The following is a 19,462-nucleotide window of genomic DNA, read 5'->3' as shown; positions in this document are numbered from 1 at the left end:
GTTTTTTTTTTTTTTTTTTTTTTTTTTTTGGTTTTGTAGTTTTTGGTTTACTTTTTATGTATGAATATTAAATTTAAGGTTTGTTTTTGGTTTTGTAGTTTTTGGTTTACTTTTTATGTATGAATATTGAATTTAAGGTTAAGTGTAATGCCTCTGTACCGTTCTATGGCCAAACCCGCCCAGAACGGTGTTATTCCCATTTAAAACCTTAGCCAGTCCATTGGTGATATTTCCACAACTTTAGACATCATTTAGACTTGCCAACCCTCATGATGCTCAAGTATTGAGCCGACCCGGACTAAGTCATTATCAGACATTGCTCGTACACGAAATATAAAACTGATTTCTTTCATTAAATAAAATATTTCACATCACAAGGTTAATAAAAGACTTTAGAGTTTGTGGCCAGGCCTATTGCCAAAAAGATTATACATAACTGTTTTTAACAAATAAAGCATACTTTTTCTTTACACAAAGGCACAAAAACTATTTCGGGCTCCTATCGTCCAACACGCCCTCTAGATTTTCTCTAGTGGTCACCTACAGAACAAATACTATCATAAGTAATATAAGATTACTTAGTGAGTCTTAGGGGTCCCTGCAGAAAATTAGATTTTCGTCCCAACCCCAAATCACAAGGAATCAATCACCACTTCACAACAATCAATCAGAGAAAGCAAGCGGAAGATAATAAGCCAAGCAAATAACCACACGCAAGCAATCAATGCAACATGCAAAACTTGAATAAAAGCATACGTTTTTAAACAACTTTTACTAGGGTCCAAATATGCTGCCTTCCATTCCACTCCCTTGTTTTGCCCGCACTAAAACCACAAAGGTATGCAATCGGTATAAAACACCAACTACACCGTCGTATAAACAGCTTTGGCCAAGGTAGCAAACCAGGACCGAGCTCTTGGCAACAACATGCAAAGCTATGACAAGGCTGCATGTTAAGACGGTTTCACAGGGAAGGTCAGACACATCTCCATTCTTAGTGCGATTATGGCTTGTCGGACCCCTCGTCACAAACGACACGCACTAAGATCATCCAACAATTAATTTTTAAGTTTATGGTTTTAAAGAACACATAAAACTTCAAACAACAATATTTAACCTCACATGCAATAGATCAAATAAACGGATCGACATCCACGTTTATGATCTACCATGGAATTCACCTCAAACATTTTACTTAAGTTTATGGATTTAAAAATCACATAAACAACAAGTGAAAATGCGATACCTCAAATGTAATAGATCAAATAGACGGATCATCCACGTTTATGATCTACCATGGAATTTACCAACCAAAATGCAAAACTTCAAGAAAACTACCAAAAAATCAAGAAGAAATGCAACTATATGCACATACAAAGCGAATCTAAAACAAGTCTCCCAACTCCAAACTAGATCGGATCAATGCTCCATGAACTCACTGTTTTCAAAGAACTCAAGCTTCTCCAACTCAAACTCTTGCTAGCTTCCATCTCTTCTCGTAGATGCAGCAACTTCGATCCAAGCTTCTCACACTTAAGCAAAGTTCTCTCAACTCTTTTCTACTCTCTCCAACAGCCTTTGGGCGAAGTTCTCTCTTTCTCTTCTCCAAAAATGAGAAGAAGAGATGGTATTTACAGAGAAGATGAGTGAATTCCTCAAGCCACACACAGGGGTGAGGTGTCCTCCTCTCATTCCTCCATCACACACTTGTCCAAAGTGTGGTGACACCTCTCCTTATGAGGTGTGTCTCCCTCATTCTCCCAAATCACAAATGGCGATTGGAATAAAGAATATTCTTTCCCACTTTCTCCTATTTCCGATTATTTAAACACTTAGTGGAAATTTAACTAATGATTAATTAATTAACATTTAAATCACCATTACCTCCACTTTGTAATTTAAATATTCTTTTTAGTGGGTTCCCTCCTGCTAACACACATTTCATCCCGGCCATGTTCTAGTTTGACGGTCTTTGGTATGCTAATTTGTCTGTCCCTCGTACGCATGTACGATTGACCGTACGACCGACCATTTGGTCGATTTTTCTCATCAAGTGGCTGATCGAACCCTTGATCGACTGTCGGTCGATTGCTATCTCTTCGATCACCTCTTAGTACCTCTTTTCAGTTTGGCCTGTCCTTACTTCCGCGTCTGTCTGGCCCGTACCACGTTGTGTGGGTCACTACATTAAGATGTTATATTATATGGTTAAATTAACCGTATATATATTATAATTGAGTTGTTGGTTTGGAAATTTAAATTTATAAATAAATAGTTTTATGTAAAGTAAATATGTAAATTGCTTTAATATTATTGGTTTTGTATATATATAGTGAGTTCTGTTTTGGTTTAACCATTTATGATTCATTTATATTTTTAAGAGTTTTAAACCTAAATAGGATTTAAAAGTAATTTATGATTAATTTAAATGTTGTGGTGTATAAATTAATATGGGGTTATGATTCAAAGTTTGAAAAATATTTGATTCAAAAAATTTAGATTTTTTATAAGTGTTACATTATAGATTTCGATATATTATTATAACTATATATGTTTCGTAGAGTTAAGAGTTTTATGGATTGTGTTTGTAGTTTAAAATTTCGTATAGCCACATATATATATATATATATATATATATGTGAAAAATTTATCACTATCTTACTAAAATAAATCAAATTAGATAGCTCCTAATATTTTGTGTTTTTTTGTAGCTAGTAGTCACGACTTAGCCATAAATTAGATTTGAAGCTAAATAGACACAAATTTGCTACGATATAGCTACAAACTAGACAGGATAATATTTTGTGTCTGAATTGTGGCTAACATATGATGGCTACAATTTTTTTGTAGCTAAACTGTGGCTTTGGACAGTTTTTCTTGTCACTACAACAAATATGAGTATTGATAGCAGATTATAATAGCACAATTTCTTTAACTGCTATTAAAAGTGAAATGAGAGTTTGTCAAATAGATTTATAGCATTGAACTAATGCTATGCCTAAAAACCAATAAGCGGGAACTAAAAACACATGGTTCCGCCTTAATTTTATGAACAAGCGCCAACACTTAGAAAATAAAATTACATTTTGGTGGTCTAAGAACAAAACCATTACGTTTCATAGCATAAGGAAAAAAAAAGAGAAAATAAAGAAGGCAAAAAAACAAAAAGAATAAACCTTCGAGTTCTCCGTCGACTCGTTTGCTCGCCATCTACGTCGATGTCATCCTCTAGATCTCTCGCCATCTCAGTTGATTTTATTCTCTAGATCTCTCGCCACTTCCGCCAACTCTATTGCTCGCCATCTCGATTTGATCTGTCTCACTCTCTTAATTCGTATCAGCTCTCCTCAGATCTGACTTTCAGGTGAGTTGAAAGTGAGTCCATAGTAGCAATACCCAGCAGTGTGTTTCGTTGGTTGTTGTAAATACAGCATTGTGTCTTGTTAATAGGTGTGGGTTCTCAGATATTGGGGGAAGAATACAATCCCTATAGAGGTTAGACACATCTCTCGATTTTTTGGCCTTTTGTATCCTTTTGTAGTTGCAGTGTCTCTGTGATTGATTGTCGTAAATATGTTTAACTTGTGGTCATTGTTGCTTGTATCCTATACCGTTTGAACTGTGTCAAGGGAAACTAGGATTTTTAAGAAAAAGGTTAGACAATGCATGGGTGCATTTATGCAGGTAAGTATAATTGTTAAAAGTGTTTTGTTTATGCATTTGGACTAGTGTTGTGATACTTATGTCTTTTTCTTATACTTTCTCTAACATGAACTCAAGGGTTGATTCTGCATATGAGAGTGGTGCTCGATGTTTTGTTGAAGTTGTTACTGCCAAATTAGCAGTTAATGGAAAGATAATTTGTCTGTGCGCCGGATGCCCAATTTAGAGCGCTATACATGCAACGAGGTTGTGTCTCATTTAGTTATACATGGAATGGATGAGGTTTACAAGAGAAGTACTAATTGGTTTCACCATGGAGATTATGTTGGTTTAATAGAAGGTCAAGATAGAGTGTGGAATGCTGAGATTTTGGGTTTATACGAAGCTGCTAAATGGTCTGATGAAGATTTAGCTTGTAATGGTTCAGATTTATGTGAGGCTGTTGAGGGTGAGGATAGGCAAGAAGATGAGTTTTAGCAAAACTTGTAGAAGCTGAAATGCCATTGTATCCAACGTGTGTGAATCATAGCAAGCTATCAGCTACAGTTACACTGTTTCGGATTAAAACTCAGAATGGCTGGTCAGACAAGAGCTTCGATGATTTACTGGAAACTTTACCAAAAATGTTACCTGAAGACAATGTACTGCACACATCAACCTATGACATCAAGAAGTTTCTGAAATCTTTTGATATTGGATATCAAAAGATTCATGCTTGTGTGAACGACTGCTGTTTATTCAGAAAGAAGCTGAAGAAGGTTGATTTTTGTCCAAAATGCAAGTCTTCAAGATGGAAGACCAACATGCACACTGGGGAAGTCAATAAGGGTGTTCCATAGAAGGTTTTGAGGTACTTTCCAATAATCCCTCGTCTAAAAAGAATGTTCAGATCGGAGAAAGTGGCTGCGGATTTGAGATGGCATTTCAATAACAAGAGCACTGATGGGAAATTGCGCCATCCAGTAGACTCAGTAACATGGCAGTCAATGAATAACAAGTATCCTTCTTTCGCAACTGAGCAGAGGAACATGCGACTTGGTCTCTCTACTGATGGGTTTAACCCCTTCAACATGAAGAACAGTCGATACAATAGTTGGCTTGTGTTTCTCGTAAATTATAGCATGGCTCCTGACTTATGTATGAAGGAGGAAAACATCATGCTTAGTTTGTTGATTCCTGGACCGCACAAACCTGGTAATAGTATAGATGTTGACTTAGAACCTCTTATAGAAGATTTAAATCATTTGTGGTCTAAAGGCGAGATAACTTACGATGCATTTAGTAAAACAACTTTTATGTTGAGGGCGATGCTGATTTGGACCATAAGTGATTTACGAGCTTATGGAAATCGGGTAAGATGGGTTGTCCTATATGTGGGAAGCACACAGATAGTGCGTGGCTGAGTCATAGTAGGAATTTTGTATATATGTGCCACCAAAAAAGTTTGTCTCCGTCACATAGGTATCGAGGAGAGAAGAGTTGGTTTGATAGTAAAGCAGAGTATGGAACAAAGGGAAGGATACTCACGGGTAGAAATATTTCCTTACTACTGAGAAACTACAAGAATGATTTTGGTAATAGAAAAGAGACTCGGAAAAAGAGATCTAGAGCTGCTTGTGAAATACCATCTGATAACGAAGATGAATACAGTGAATCTGATGATGAAGAAGAAGACTTAGCAGAAAAAGATGAAGAGGAGTTGTCTAGATTGAAGAAAAGATTAATATTCTTCACATTGCCTTATTGGGAGGTATGTAAAATATTTATAGAGTTCCCAAATTGTCACCACTTACTTATAGAGTTTCCATTGTCGTCACTTGTATATGAATTTCAACTGATTACTCTCTTATATGCTTTGTCTTGTCAAGGAGCTCCCGGTAAGACATAAATTAGACGAGATCCATGTGGAGAAAAATGTGGCTGCAAGATTGACTGCCACATTGTTACATTGTGGCAATTCAAAGGATGGATTAAAAGCTAGGAAGGATCTTGAAACTCTTGGTATCAGGAAAAATTTGCATCCAAAAGCTCACGGTAAAAGGACACTACTTCCCGCAGGTCCTTGGTCTTTGTCAAAGTCAGAAAATAAAATATTATGTAAGCGGCTCTTTGACTTTAAAGGTCCGGATGGCTATTTCTCTAACATATCTACATGTGTATCATTGGATGAGTGTAAAGTGATGGGACTCAAATCTCATGATTACCACGTCTTGGTGCAACAACTACTACTAGTTGATGTTAGAGGTTTACTACCTAAGGGTCCTAGAATAGCCATTTTCCGTCTATGCGCATTCTTCAACACATTGTGCCAAAGAGTGATTGATATGGAACAACTCCAAATAATGGAAACAGAAATTGTGGAGACTCTATGCATGTTTGAAAGATTTTGGCCACCTAGTTTCTTTGACATCATGCTGCACTTGTGTGTGCATCTAGGAAGAGAAGCCCGACTAGGTGGTCCTGTCCATTTCCGATGGATGTATCCATCTGAGAGGTAGTGTCCTTTTCTTTATTTTAGTATCATCTTCAAGACGAACTTAGTGAATCTAATTGAACTTATTTGCTGTTCATTACAAACAGGTACATAAAAGTATTGAAAGACTATGTTAGAAACCCAACAAGACCAGAGGTGTGTATAGCTGAGTCATATCTTGCAGAAGAATGCATGAATTTCTGCTCTGATTACTTGAAGGCTACAACAAATGTAGAAGAAAAAGAGGAGAGGAACACTGAGTATGAGAACCACTCCATCCTAGAAGGTGTACCTATATCAGCTGGAACCTCATTCACTCTAACTGATATGGATAGAAAAATAGCTCACCTTGCTATAATCCAGAACACGACAATGGTGGAACCTTACATTGAGTAAGTTTTTCATATTATGATGTACAGTATTTATTCTTACAGTAATTATTTCTGATGAATTTTCTTGTTTCTTGGTTATATGCAAGTGCTCATTTACAACATCTACAAGACTCAAATGGTAGATGCAGACGTGATGCAAGTTATTTATGGACTATGCACACTCAACATTTCCCGACGTGGCTAAAGCAACAGGCATATTATACTATATTTGTCTTTTTTTTGTGGATTTTTAATTAGTACTTTAGCTGACCTTTTATTTTATAATTGTTAGATACCTATTGATTATGAAGATAAGGACAAGACATTTAAGTTGTTGGCTTATGGTCCACGTAGTATAGCCAGATCTTATACAGGCTACATTGTGAATGGCATGCGGTTTCATACAAAGTCAGTGCATAGGCTAAATCAGAATAGTGGGGTTTACTATGAGGCAACAACAATGTGTAGATCTAGTGCAGGGCACACAGCACAAGTGGTAGATGTTGTATCATACTATGGCAGAATAGTTGATATTATCTTGTTAGACTACAATGTCTTCTACGTCCCAATATTCCGGTGTCAGTGGGCTGTTAAAGGTAACAGTGTTAAGGTAGAAGATGGCTTTACGCTGGTTAATATGAATCAGAGCCAGGTGTCATTTGCAAATGACCCATTCATTTTAGTCTCTCAAGCGAGACAAATATTTTATTCCAGGGAGAATGATGAATCTTGTTGGTATGTAGTTTTGAAAGGTCCATCTAGAAGATACAATGATGAGAATGTGGAAGATGAGTATGCAGATGTTGGACCATTACCTTCGGATATTGATATGACTCTAGAAGGCGTATCAGATGAGGCTCAAAATGTCAGAGATGATTGTGAATGAATTTTTGTGTGATCGTGTTCATTTGAGTCTATATTTGATTGGTTTTGCATGACTATTAGATTTTTTGTTTTTGGATACTTGGTCTGTCTTTGGGTCTATATTTGAGTTTCCCTTTTAGTTTTACGGACGTAGCAGATGGGGGTTAAGGGGAAAAAGGGTGCAAGGAAAAAGAAGACCAACGTACAAGAAGAAGAACCTGAATTCGTTGGTACCATATATCCACATGAAACACAGCCTCAAGACACACAGGTTGATGAACTACAACCGGATCAGACTGTTCTGGATAACCATATGGTTGGGTCTGAAGCTGCTAAGGACAGTACAGAACAAGGAGGGGATAAAGAGTCAGCTGTTGTCTCTGAAGATGCTACTGATACAGTTCCACCCCAGACTAAAAAACACAGAGGACCAACAAAGATGAAAGATATTGCCAAGGATCCTAATACACGAATAAGAGTACAGTTCACTAAATTTGGACAAACCGTGTGGAGAAGGATTGGTTAAGTTGTCTTCCTACTTAGGTCCCTTGGTAAGAGAACATGTTCCTGTTGTGATAGATGATTGGAGGAAAATTGGTGAGGAGCTGAAGACAGTACTATGGAAATCTGTTTGATTTTTTTCTTTATTGTAGATACGGTTTAAACAAGATGGAGAATATGAGAAAGCGGCTTTTTTGAAGCACATAGGATGTTTATGGAGGGCATCTAAGTCACGTTTGGTTAATCAGGTTTGGAAAGCTCCGAACAACGTAGAAAGAATGAAGCTGCGACCAGACAATATTCCTACGGCAGAGTGGAGGAAGTTTGTTAAAGAGAAGACTAGTCCAGAGTTTAAGGTACTAACTTGTACTTAATTTATTTCCAACATTTAATGTGCTAATACTTTTATATAGGCTGTTAGTGATTCATACAAGGAAAGAAGACGTAAGCAAATTCCTCACACATGTAGCCGTAAAGAAATGGTTAGATTGGCCGAAGATTTAGTGTCACTCAGTGACTATCAATATATTTTGGCCACCAGTTCTGTCAATGGTTTCTTAATGTCATTGAATGTGTGTTATAATTACTCAGAGAAAAGAGAGTACAGATGAAGTGACTAGACTCAATGTGTGGGTCAAGTCACGAACTAAAAAGGATGGGACAGCAGTGAACATGGATGCTGCTGCAAAGATTGTAAGTCATTCTTTTATGATCCTCTTTTCTATGTTTTTCATTATAATTTACCTCTATAAACATAAGTCTGACATTTAATAGGAAATGGCAAATGTGTTCGTTCTGTCTGATGCTCCATCATCATCATCATCAAACCCAAAAGAAGACAATCTTGCTCAGATATTGGGACCTGACAATCCTGGACGCCTGAGGGGAATAAGTAGAGGAATGAGTATGACCAAACTTGCTTGTTTCCAGATGAAAAACAAGTATGTGACTCAAATGCAATAGACCCAAATTCAGTTGCAGTAGCAGGTCAACGAATTACAAGATGCTCTTGCGAAACTGAATAGTCCTGTAAGTCAATAAGTTTGTATCATTGGATTAATGGTCTAAGAAAATGGTAACTAATTATATTCCTTTTTATTTTACAGCGTCAATTTTCGGAAGTTGGTGAACATTCAGCACCAAGAGTAAGTGTTAATATATAATGAGATTTGCTGAGGTTGTTCACTGAATGGTTAACAGATTCTAACCTTTGTAGAGTGTAAACCAATAACCGCAGCCTAAGTGCATTTTGTATGATTGTTCTGGCGCTAAAGTTAAAGTAGTCGAGGGTTGTATTCTATCTTTTGATCACATGGACTTCGTCAACAATGTGCTGTTAGACCCTAATTCAGTGAAGGTGTTGGTTGAGACAGCTTTTCAAGAAGATGCATTCCTTTGGAGACCTGCACCAAATATGTTTAGTATTGGTCAAGCTGTAAAAGAAACTATTGCGTGGCCTCATGATTGTGTTGATGCTATTGAGCATGAGTTAGGAACATAAGACATTCTGCCTAAGGTAATGTTTTCTTCATCTGATTGATTGTACTAGGATTTGATCTCTACGTTTTAGTGTTCTTAAATCTAGTAATATTTTTCTATATTGGAATTATTTTTTTAACAGAGCCCAAATACAAGTTCCATGAACAAGTGAAAACTTCTACATTGGCTATCAAATAATGATAAACTCATTGTTGAAGGCCGTTGGCAGACTCGTGATCCCAAAGCTTTGGTGAATGGCCTTCCTCTTGGACGAAATGCCATTAAAGTTTTTGTGTATTTGGTTAATGAACCTGAGACATTTCATTGGCGGCCAACAGAAGAACTCTGAAATCTTGATAACTCTTTGAAGTCGTTTGTAGCATGATCATTCAACAGAGTTTTGATCAAAGATTTAAGTACAGAGGCACCAGCTACAACATCTCCAGCACGCAGTCACAAGTACTCACTCCAGCAGCTCCTGTGAAGAGTTCAAAACCACTTTCACAATCTCCTTCAAGTTCATCTCAGAAGGTAAATTTCAACGTTTTGTTACTTCGAAAATATGTTATGATCGTTAGCATTGATGCCTTTGGTAAACCTTGCATATTATTTATACGATGCAGCATACTTCTCCGAAACGGATTGTCAAGGAAGATCAGAAGTGCAGATTGCTGGACATTACCGGTCAGAATAGGGTTGTTGCAGAAGGACGCTGGTCTTCAAACAACCTAGATCAGTTAGTGCATTGTTCGCTTGGGTCATAATGCAGTCCATGTGTGGATTGATGTAGTCAAGGTGCCTGATGCAAAAGTTTGGAGGCCTAATTTTGCTATTGAGTGTATGGAGGATACTATTGGTACCATTATAGCATGGCCTGAAGAAAAAGTTGTCCTCATTTGATGTCGAGTATAAGAACCGTATGATTTTCTACTTTCGTTGTTGTGTGGCAAATGAGACTTGTGTTCTTTGTTTGGGATTTATGGAATCGGATCGTATGCTCTTTGTGTATCATAACAATGTTTGATATTTTCTATTGTGGAATACAATTTCAGCATTATCACAGGTTTCTATACTTTCAAATTGTAACTAACCTAATTGATCGTTATAGCAGGCAGATGAAGTCGTTATAAACTCACTTAGTAGCACATAATAAAAGCTACAACTCAGATACAAATAGCTCAACACCGATGCTAAAATAAATAATCAAATGGCATTAAAATATAGCTACTAAAAATTAAATCAAAACAAGAAAAGATAGCTACGTTTACCGTACATATAGCAGACAAAAAGTACTATTATATATTTAAATATAGTACGATATATGTGTTATTAAACATTGTAATATAACAATTTATATATGCTATTAAATGATACCCTACGATAGCACTATCCTAGAAACGCTATCGTATATAATCCTTCTATTATAGCGTCTCTTTTAATAGCATTCACGAAAACGATTAATCGTATGCTATTAATACCCATATTTGTTGTAGTGTGTAGTGGCTAGTTTCTTTCATATTTGAGGTCCGTAAATATATTTCTTTAGAGATTTTGGCGTTGATCATTTATCTAGTGTGGCTAACATTAACTGTTAATACAAACATAATGTCACACTTGAAATTAAGTAGGCCAAAAAATAAGTTTTTTTTTTCATAGAATGGTAGTTATGAAGTTTTGGAGGCAGATCTTCTTTGGATTGGCTTATTTGGTGTGCTAAAGTCTTCATATGATAGTTGACTACATCATAGCTATACAACCTCCTTTGACGTTAATTGGACCAAATTTTCTTCTTTGGCGCTCTAAGGTAAGATGAGTTTAAGCCAGCTATCTCTGCTAAAAACAGAGGATCTAATTATCAAAAAAAAGAAAAAAGATAAGGTGAATATGTATATGTACTATATAGTAAATTAGTAAGTATTACATTCATCACCTGGCACTATCAATAACAGACTTGCGGTCTCACGTACTCGTAGATAGAGTTTTATCTAATCTTGTATGTTGTGTAGACAAGCATCATCTCTGCATCGCATGTCCATACGTATTGACGATTTGGATAAAAGTAGGTAAGCCACTGCTTCGTATTCCATCACGCCGGGCAGGAAAGACATGTTTCTAAACTTAATTCCTTGCAAGTGTAATCACATTGACTATATACTCTACATCAGTTAAGTTTTCTAGCCACAATTTTTTTTTTTTTTTTTGATCAAACAAGACTTTCATTCACTTAAAACCTCATCAGAGGAAAGTTCATACAACTGAAAGCTAAGAAAATACAAAGAAAATAAGGATAGTGGTTCCATGAGTTTTCCAAGGAAGTGCTGAGCTTTGAAAAGTTTGCAATACTTGAAGAATATGTTGGGACCATAGCGGAATCGACTATGAAGACAGGTTTCGCGAATTCCTTAACCAACAAGTGGTCATAGACGGCTCGTGCAATACATGCCACTGAGATTTTAGAAGAGTGCTCCACAGGGGATACACAAGGTAGGTTTTCCACACTTTTAGACCCAAATCTCAAAACTGTTGGTGAAGCTACAAAAGGGAATCGCAAGTGATATGTGTAGAACAGTAACAAAGCTAGGTTAGCGCCGCCGTTCAATACCTCTGCCATCGCCGGAGCACGCAGCGACCGAGATTTGGTTGCGACACAAGTGGAGAGGTTTGGTTGCGACACAAGTGGAGGTGTTGTTTCCACCGAGGGAAAGGGCTTTCCGGAGGATCAAGGTTCCAGATCTAAGAGTATGAGTTGGTGTTGTTAAGCAAAGCTCAGATCTGTGTGGTGAAGCACCACAGTGTTGAAAAGTTTCTTCTTTTGTCGACTTCAAGGAAGGTGCTACACGCAGACTAGGGGCCAGGTAAGTTGTCGCGAGAATCCTCCTTCTCCGGTTGTCAATATGTAGGCTGAAATCGAGTTTGGACAAAAGAAGTAGGGTTTGAGACGGTTGAAAAAGTTGAAAAGGGGACCAGAATCTGAGAGAGTTCTAGCCACGATTTAATTCCTTCCCTTCACAAGTAAATTTACCATTGCATATGTTATTAATCTATATAGATAAAGTTAATTTTGCTCACTTCTCCTTCTTTCACGTCAGCATCCAAATAATCAATTTTTTTATAAAAAAAAAAATATTTTAATATTCATTCATTACATATTTATTAATTATAATTAATAATAGTAAAAAATAATAATAAAAAATAAATTATTTAAATTAATTAAATTTTAAAATAGTATAAACAAAAATATATATTTTTTTGTAAATAATAAAAATAATAACTATCTAAAACTGATTTAAGTAAATTAAATGAAAATTTTAAAATAGTAAAAATAATACTATAAGTTTGTTTTAGTAATAATGCATGTTATTATTAAAATTATAACCAAAAATGTTTATATTCCAAAATTTAGAATGAGTTAAGGAGTTTTAGAATATAAGTAAAATAATGCATGGTGGAGTAAAAAAACAAGTTATGTAATTGTATTTATAAAATTTAAACATGAAAATAAAATTGAAGTGAAACATTAGTTTCTAAGAAACTTATACCATAAAGATTTATTATTAAATTTTACTTATAAGAAAGAAAAGATTAATTACTTAACTTAACTTAACTTAAAAGTTTTGATCTAAAACAAATATATTGTAAGGGACACACATTTTTTTAGAAAACTATGAAAAAGAATTTTGAAAAATAATCTATCTAAAAACAAAATCAATGGTCAGGAAATATAGAATAAATGATATGCAAGCCGTTACAAAAAGTGGCATGTGATTTGTGTAGCATATCTCATAACGTATATTGTCAAGAGGTGCTACAATATTATAACATAATATAAAACATATATAACAACATATATAGTATCAAATGTTTTAACCCAAAACATTAGCAAAAACAACATATTTAAAGTACACTATGTTTTTTTTTAGAAGACGAAGTTGGGGTTGCATCACAAAATTAACATCTACAAATCACATATGAGATTTTAGAAAATATGTAGCATGGATTAGTGAATAGATATTCATTGTGGGGTTTAAATGTTCCATCATTTAAGTATTTTTAACTTAGTCTGAAATTCTATTATGGCATATGGTACATTTAGACAACCTCATTGTAGCGACATAACAGTATAACTGTTCATGAAACTTTGTATATTTGCATTTAATGTAGGATATCGATACGTTTAAATGGTCACTATAACAAGGTCAACGATCGACATTGACGTCAGAACTTTTTAAAATAAAAATTTTCATGGGATATGAATATGGAATAACCTTTTATAAAGGTCAGAAGATTGTCGACAATATTATTACGACACTAGACAATATGTGACATATATATATATTAGTAAAATAAGTACGAAATTTATATAGATTTATCTTTTAATTTTCAAATTATATTCATATTCAACTAATTTTATTGATAAAAATTTTAACTTAAATTCCACGTAAAATCGTAAATATATATAACAAATAAATATTGTCTTAAATATATATATATATATATTATATATCACTGAGAAAAGTAAGTTATATATTTATACTCAAAAGTTAGAATGATTATATTTGAGCTCAACAATTTCTATTGATAAGAAATATTTTTTTAAATAAAAATTCCGCGCGTGCGCGGATACAAATTCTAGTGAATATATAAAGTTCATATATTATTATTATTATTTTTTTTTATGAAGGAATTTGATAACTACACATAACAAAATCAATGCAAAATAGTGTCGACCATATATATAAGCAGATTCTTTGAATGGTCTATATTACGTAATCAAATTGAACGAATAGAATTCGTCTGGATCAATAGTATCAGCCACATATACTTTCTTGGTCGTGTCACTGTCTTCTCACACTACAAAACCCAACTTTTCATCCTTTATAGTTCTTAAAGACGGGAAAGGGTGGAGCTTGCTGGAAAATAAGAGACGATGATTATGGGAGACGGAGTTCTTAGGGACTCGGATTTGCTTTTCCGTCTTTTTAAAGTCGACAAGACTTCCAAGTTAGTGTTGTCGGTTGTGTAAACCCGTGAACTTGAGTTCGGAACAAAGCAAGCGAAGAAGAGCGTAAAGAGAGACATCTTTGGGATTTGAAGACTTGAGTGTTTAATTTGAGTTTTTATGTTAATTTGAGCTACTACTATACGTGTAGGATAAGTGTATATATAAGCGGATGTTGAAGGTATTCATTGAATCTTCTTAGGACACGTCTCTTTCTGGAAAGTGACTATATCTTGTTGGGCAAGTTTAATAGTTTTGTTGTCCGTCATTAATAATGTCTTCGTACAATCTTTGTATACTTGAACCTCAAGGACTTTTGACTCTCCGTCTAAATTATTTAGCAAGAAGACTTCGAGGCCCACAATCAAAGCCATCTCCAAAGATAAAGGAATAAACGTATATTTTTGTTACTAATATTAGGCATGACCAAAATTAAACCGTAACCGTATTTCGGACCATAATTGGACTATATCCAAACCGTAACCAGATCGTAACCGTATAAATGGTTTAAAACCGTAACTGATAACTGTAAATATATTGTTAAATTATATTAACCATAACCGTTAATTAACTGTAACCATATCAAAACCGTTGGTTAACTGCATAGTTAAACTGTAATTTGTTAACCGTAACCGTTTCAAAAACATAATAAAATATCATAACAATTATTTATTTAATATGAATCATATGATATGAAGAAATATGAGTACACTAAAAGAATATATTAATTATAAATGAATAATATCAATTATAATACGGTTACGGTTAAATATGGTTCCGGAAAAAAAAATCAATTATATTATATCATCAAATAATATCAACTGTATTATATTATCAAATAACCGTAACCGTATATAATTGTAACTGCTTCAACCGGAACCATATTTAACCGTAACCGTTTATTAAACGGTTATGGTTAAAGTCAAACAAATTTTTTAACTGTAACCGGTGGTTAATTAACCGAAACAGTGATAACCGTAACCGTGGTCATGTCTAACTAATATATCAGAAAAAAAAATAACTAACTCATGGTGTTTATATATTAAAAAACTATTGGCATTGCAATGTTAATTAATCATGGTTGACCATTGTATCCTATGTCCACTCTCACTTAATCGGTTCACTAGGTCCATGAGCTCATCAATTTTCGACCGTCGGTTTGCTACATCTGAGAGGTTATAAAGACTTGTTATCATGCCTACAAATCACCATATGATATTTCTCTGTGATTTGTCTTCACTCGCAAAATTCCGACAGTCTCTTCCCAGAAGATTACCCATCATGAGACTACTCCAGCTCAAGCACGCTTAACTATGGAGCTCTCTTAGAACCCTTGACCGAAAATATAAGTGAACTTTGGTGACATAAGTGGCCAAATCAATATTTGTAAATCTCTTCGCATGTCCTTGAAACCGGAATGTCATAGTAAATGGTTTCACTAGTAAGAAAACTTTTTTTTTTTTACAATCCATTATCTCGGTTAAAAATTCCATATTAATAAAATTTATGAATAAAGTTTGTCAAAATAGAAAACATATGTTTGCGTCTATGTTTGGCTGTTAGATGCAACATTTGCATTTAAAATAATTTATCCCACAATATATTGAAGGAATAGATAAAAAGAGGCTCTTATATATGCAAAACTTATTTTTATGGATATATCGGCATAACTATATACTGTCTGGTTAATTTTGTATATTATGTTTTTTTAAACAACTTACTATGCCATAGTTATGAGTATGTTCGCGTAACCCGCGTACCTCCGGATGTCCAGCTCTAATTTTTATGGTAAACTTTTTTGTTTTTGTTTTTGTTAACTATTAGGCCACAATAGCCCTGTTTATTAATCAAATTCCTATATTTGTAAGAATCAAAACTTAATTTTTGATGTGATAGTGTCTTCTATAATAAAGTTACTATTGACCATTGCATTATGATAGACTTCTTTAAAGAGATAATTGGCATACATTTTTGAAACTTAATTGGCAAAAACATATATTTTTGAAACTTAATTTGAAAACTCATACATTCACTATTTATAATTAGAAAAATCCACCTAAACCACTGTTCAGCTATTTGTATAGCCCATTTTTGCCATTCAAAATCCTATTTAATTACATCTCATGCCATTAATCATTTTTTTCCCTTTTTCTTGATTTTTTAAAATAATTGTTAATATAATGTTTTTTTAGAAAACTTCTTAAATACAAAAAAGTTTTATATTTTTTCTTTACAATTTGATATGAATTTTGTTTAATATTTTTTTAATATATTATATACATCTTTCTATCCGTACACTTTTTTAAATGTACAGATGTCTGTACACACTATTAAGTGTACATATGAAATTTGTTTAATTCTTAGGGTTTCAAATGTCTGTACATATGCTTGTACTGCAATGTTTTTATACAAATTACATGTGTAAAGTTAATAATGTGTACAGACATTTGTACACATAATAATGTGTATAGACATCTGTACACATACTAAGATATACGGATACAAAATATTTATATAATATATTCAAAAATTATTAAATAAAATTCATATCATATTGTAAAGAAAAAACTGTATTTTTGTATCTAAGAAGTTTTCTAAAAATAGATTATAATAACAATTATTTGAATAATCATGATTGGAGAAAAAAAAAGCTTTATTCTTACACACATACCCATTTTTGTAATTTTCTCACCAAACCTATGCCCCACCATTTCTCCCTATCTCACAAACTCTCTATTACACAACACCCTATTTTTCCAATTTTAAATAGTGAATGTATTAGTTTCCCAATTAAGTTTCCAAAATGTACTAATTTGCTAACAAACCCTTCTTTAAACAGGTGAAAGTGATGTTGATATGTATTGACAGAATAAATCGTTAAGAAAAAACACAAATAAATAATAATAAGAATAATAATAATAATAATAATAATAATAATAATAATAATAATAATAATAATAATGATAATGATACTGACAGAATGACCTACATTCTCAACACATCAAAAAATTTTGGTAAAAAAATAAGTTTTTGTTTGCTTTTTTTTTTTTTTTTTAACTCTAGTAGTTTAAATTATAAAGCGGATAATTTACTACAGTGCTCACATGAGGCTTTTTTTTTAGATTTTGTTTATCCAGTTTGGATTTCCAAATCATTGTTATTTATTAAACAAAACAATTTACATGGTTGGCGCTTTGTAAAATTCGAGATATACAAAACAAAATCAGAACAAAAAAGTGTCGACCATAATCATATTCTTTGATTGGTCTATTACGTAATCAATCGAATAAAAGGGACTAAAAAAAATCTGACTGGATGAAAAGTATCAGCCTCATATCTTTTCTTGGTCGTGTCATTGTCTTCTCATCACTACAAAATTTGTGTTTTCATCGTTCCAATTTTCTACAGACGGGAAAGGTTGGAGCCTACTGGAAAAAACGAGACAACGATGGTGGGAGTTCTGGGAGACTCGGTTTTTCTTTTCGGTTTCTTCAAAGACATGACCTCCAAGTTAATGTCGGTTGTGTCGATCCGTGAATCAGATTTTCGACCAAAGCAAGCAAAGAAGAGTTTGGAGAGTGACATGTTTGAAGTTCTTAAACTTTTTATGCGTTGAATTTTTTTTCCTGTTAATTTGAGCTACTAAACCTGTCAGATAATATATACAGTATAAGGAGGATGGTGTGGGTGAAAGAAGTCATGGAGTCTTCTTTGTAAACACGTCTCCTTTTTGGAAAGTGACATCTAGCTTGTTGAGCAAGCTTAATTAGTTTCATTGTCCATTTTCTTTTGAAGTCTTTGTATACGTGAATCTCAAGGACTTTTGACTCTCCATGTAATTTCATTGTCATTTCACCAAGACTCCATCTCCATGACGATTATTTTGATTAGTTCTTTTTTTTCCTATTAATATCAACAGAAATAATTTTTTTGATTTTTTTATTTTCCTTAATTAGAAACATAGATAATAAAAATAATATCCCATTGACAATGATGACTGCTCCCAACCGCGGATCCAGGAGGGTTTTGAACCTCGGGAAGCATCGAACACTAAACCTACCCTTCAAATTACTAATCACCATTACCAACAGATCCAACAGATATTTATTGTATATAGTTACTAAATAAAATATAATAACCAGTGTGGAGCACGTGCTCCACCTACTTACACTGTAGAGCCGCTACTGGCTGCTTCTACATACATACATAAAGCGTTTAATTGTTAAACAATATACGTAATTTTTGTTAAATTTATAATGTATTGGAAAATTTTAGTAAATACCATTAGTATGATTTTTTAAAATAAAAATACTGCTATAAGTTTTGTTTTCTAACATCATTAAAATATTTATTTTTTTAGAAATACCACAAACAAAGAGTTTTTGGCAATGTATTTGATAACAAGAGCTAATGCTGAGGCTTTGATTCATATTAATTTGGTACCATAACAGAATGATTCGATGGGGGAGAGTGAATCTGTGACAACGCTATTTACAAAACTGATGAAGCAGAGGATATGAAGGCTGAATGCAAAACTGGATCATAAAACCCTTCAAGGGATTGGGAAAAAAAAAGCAGCTATATTATAGACAATACCACAACGGAGGACAAAAAAATAAAAATAAATAAATAAATAAATAAATAAAGACAACACCACAATGCATTTAAGTGGTGTTGTTGCATCTTAAGCAGAGGACAAAGAACATTACAAAGAAGAAATGTGTGACATCCATGTTTCAGAAAATATGGTAGTGCATGCAAAGAGGTTTAAGAGCATCATTATCGGGACCTCTTATCCCCAAGTTCTTAGGTTTTTGCTATTTAAAAATAAATCAAAATTATGAATATAACTAAGAATTGCCTCTTAATTAAGAGGTTTAAGAGACCATAAGAGGCGAGGACGTGTTCGATAATTGTTGGTTGATTATGTTTTCTCTTCCTCCTCTCTCTCTCTCTCGAGACGGAGAGACTGCAAAATCAAGAGATTTCTCTCAAAAATCGATTGCAAGCAGAGAAGAATGATTCAATTTTTGGTGGACACCGGCTGTCCAACACCGTTAACTCATCATCTCCACCGACGGCTCAACGGCGGCTCTCTTTCATGTAATCGGC

General features: G+C 34.0%; 3 protein-coding genes across 3 annotated transcripts; 1 reads left to right on the top strand and 2 right to left on the bottom strand.

Annotated features, from left to right (window-relative positions):
- LOC104720449 lies at window positions 4,545-7,393 on the top strand. The gene is made up of 7 exons (XM_010438354.1): window positions 4,545-5,015; window positions 5,177-5,413; window positions 5,532-5,697; window positions 5,785-6,157; window positions 6,244-6,528; window positions 6,615-6,720; window positions 6,800-7,393. The coding sequence occupies exons 1-7, from the start codon at window positions 4,545-4,547 to the stop codon at window positions 7,391-7,393; spliced, it is 2,232 nt and encodes a 743-aa protein (XP_010436656.1).
- Window positions 13,985-14,498, bottom strand: LOC104719194. Its single transcript, XM_019230889.1, has one exon. It carries the CDS (start codon window positions 14,428-14,430, stop codon window positions 14,236-14,238), a length of 195 nt encoding a protein of 64 aa, XP_019086434.1. The 5' UTR covers window positions 14,431-14,498; the 3' UTR covers window positions 13,985-14,235.
- Window positions 17,488-18,048, bottom strand: LOC109126967. The gene has a single exon (XM_019230974.1). It carries the CDS (start codon window positions 17,933-17,935, stop codon window positions 17,753-17,755), a length of 183 nt encoding a protein of 60 aa, XP_019086519.1. The 5' UTR covers window positions 17,936-18,048; the 3' UTR covers window positions 17,488-17,752.

This window comes from Camelina sativa, chromosome 10, assembly GCF_000633955.1.
Source record: "Camelina sativa cultivar DH55 chromosome 10, Cs, whole genome shotgun sequence".
Classification (NCBI taxonomy): Eukaryota; Viridiplantae; Streptophyta; class Magnoliopsida; order Brassicales; family Brassicaceae; genus Camelina; species Camelina sativa.
The sequence above is the reverse complement of the archived record's forward strand: the minus strand, read 5'-3'. Positions and strand labels throughout refer to the sequence as shown.

Coding starts and splice junctions, on each gene's coding strand:
- LOC104720449 (XM_010438354.1), top strand. CDS start 4,545: ATGTTCAGATCGGAGAAAGTGGCTGCGGATTTGAGATGGCATTTCAAT. Junction 5,698..5,784: donor TTTGCATCCAAAAGCTCACG/GTAAAAGGACAC, acceptor TTGACTTTAAAG/GTCCGGATGGCTATTTCTCT. Junction 6,529..6,614: donor ATGGTGGAACCTTACATTGA/GTAAGTTTTTCA, acceptor GTTATATGCAAG/TGCTCATTTACAACATCTAC.
- LOC104719194 (XM_019230889.1), bottom strand. CDS start 14,430: ATGTCTCTCTTTACGCTCTTCTTCGCTTGCTTTGTTCCGAACTCAAGT.
- LOC109126967 (XM_019230974.1), bottom strand. CDS start 17,935: ATGTCACTCTCCAAACTCTTCTTTGCTTGCTTTGGTCGAAAATCTGAT.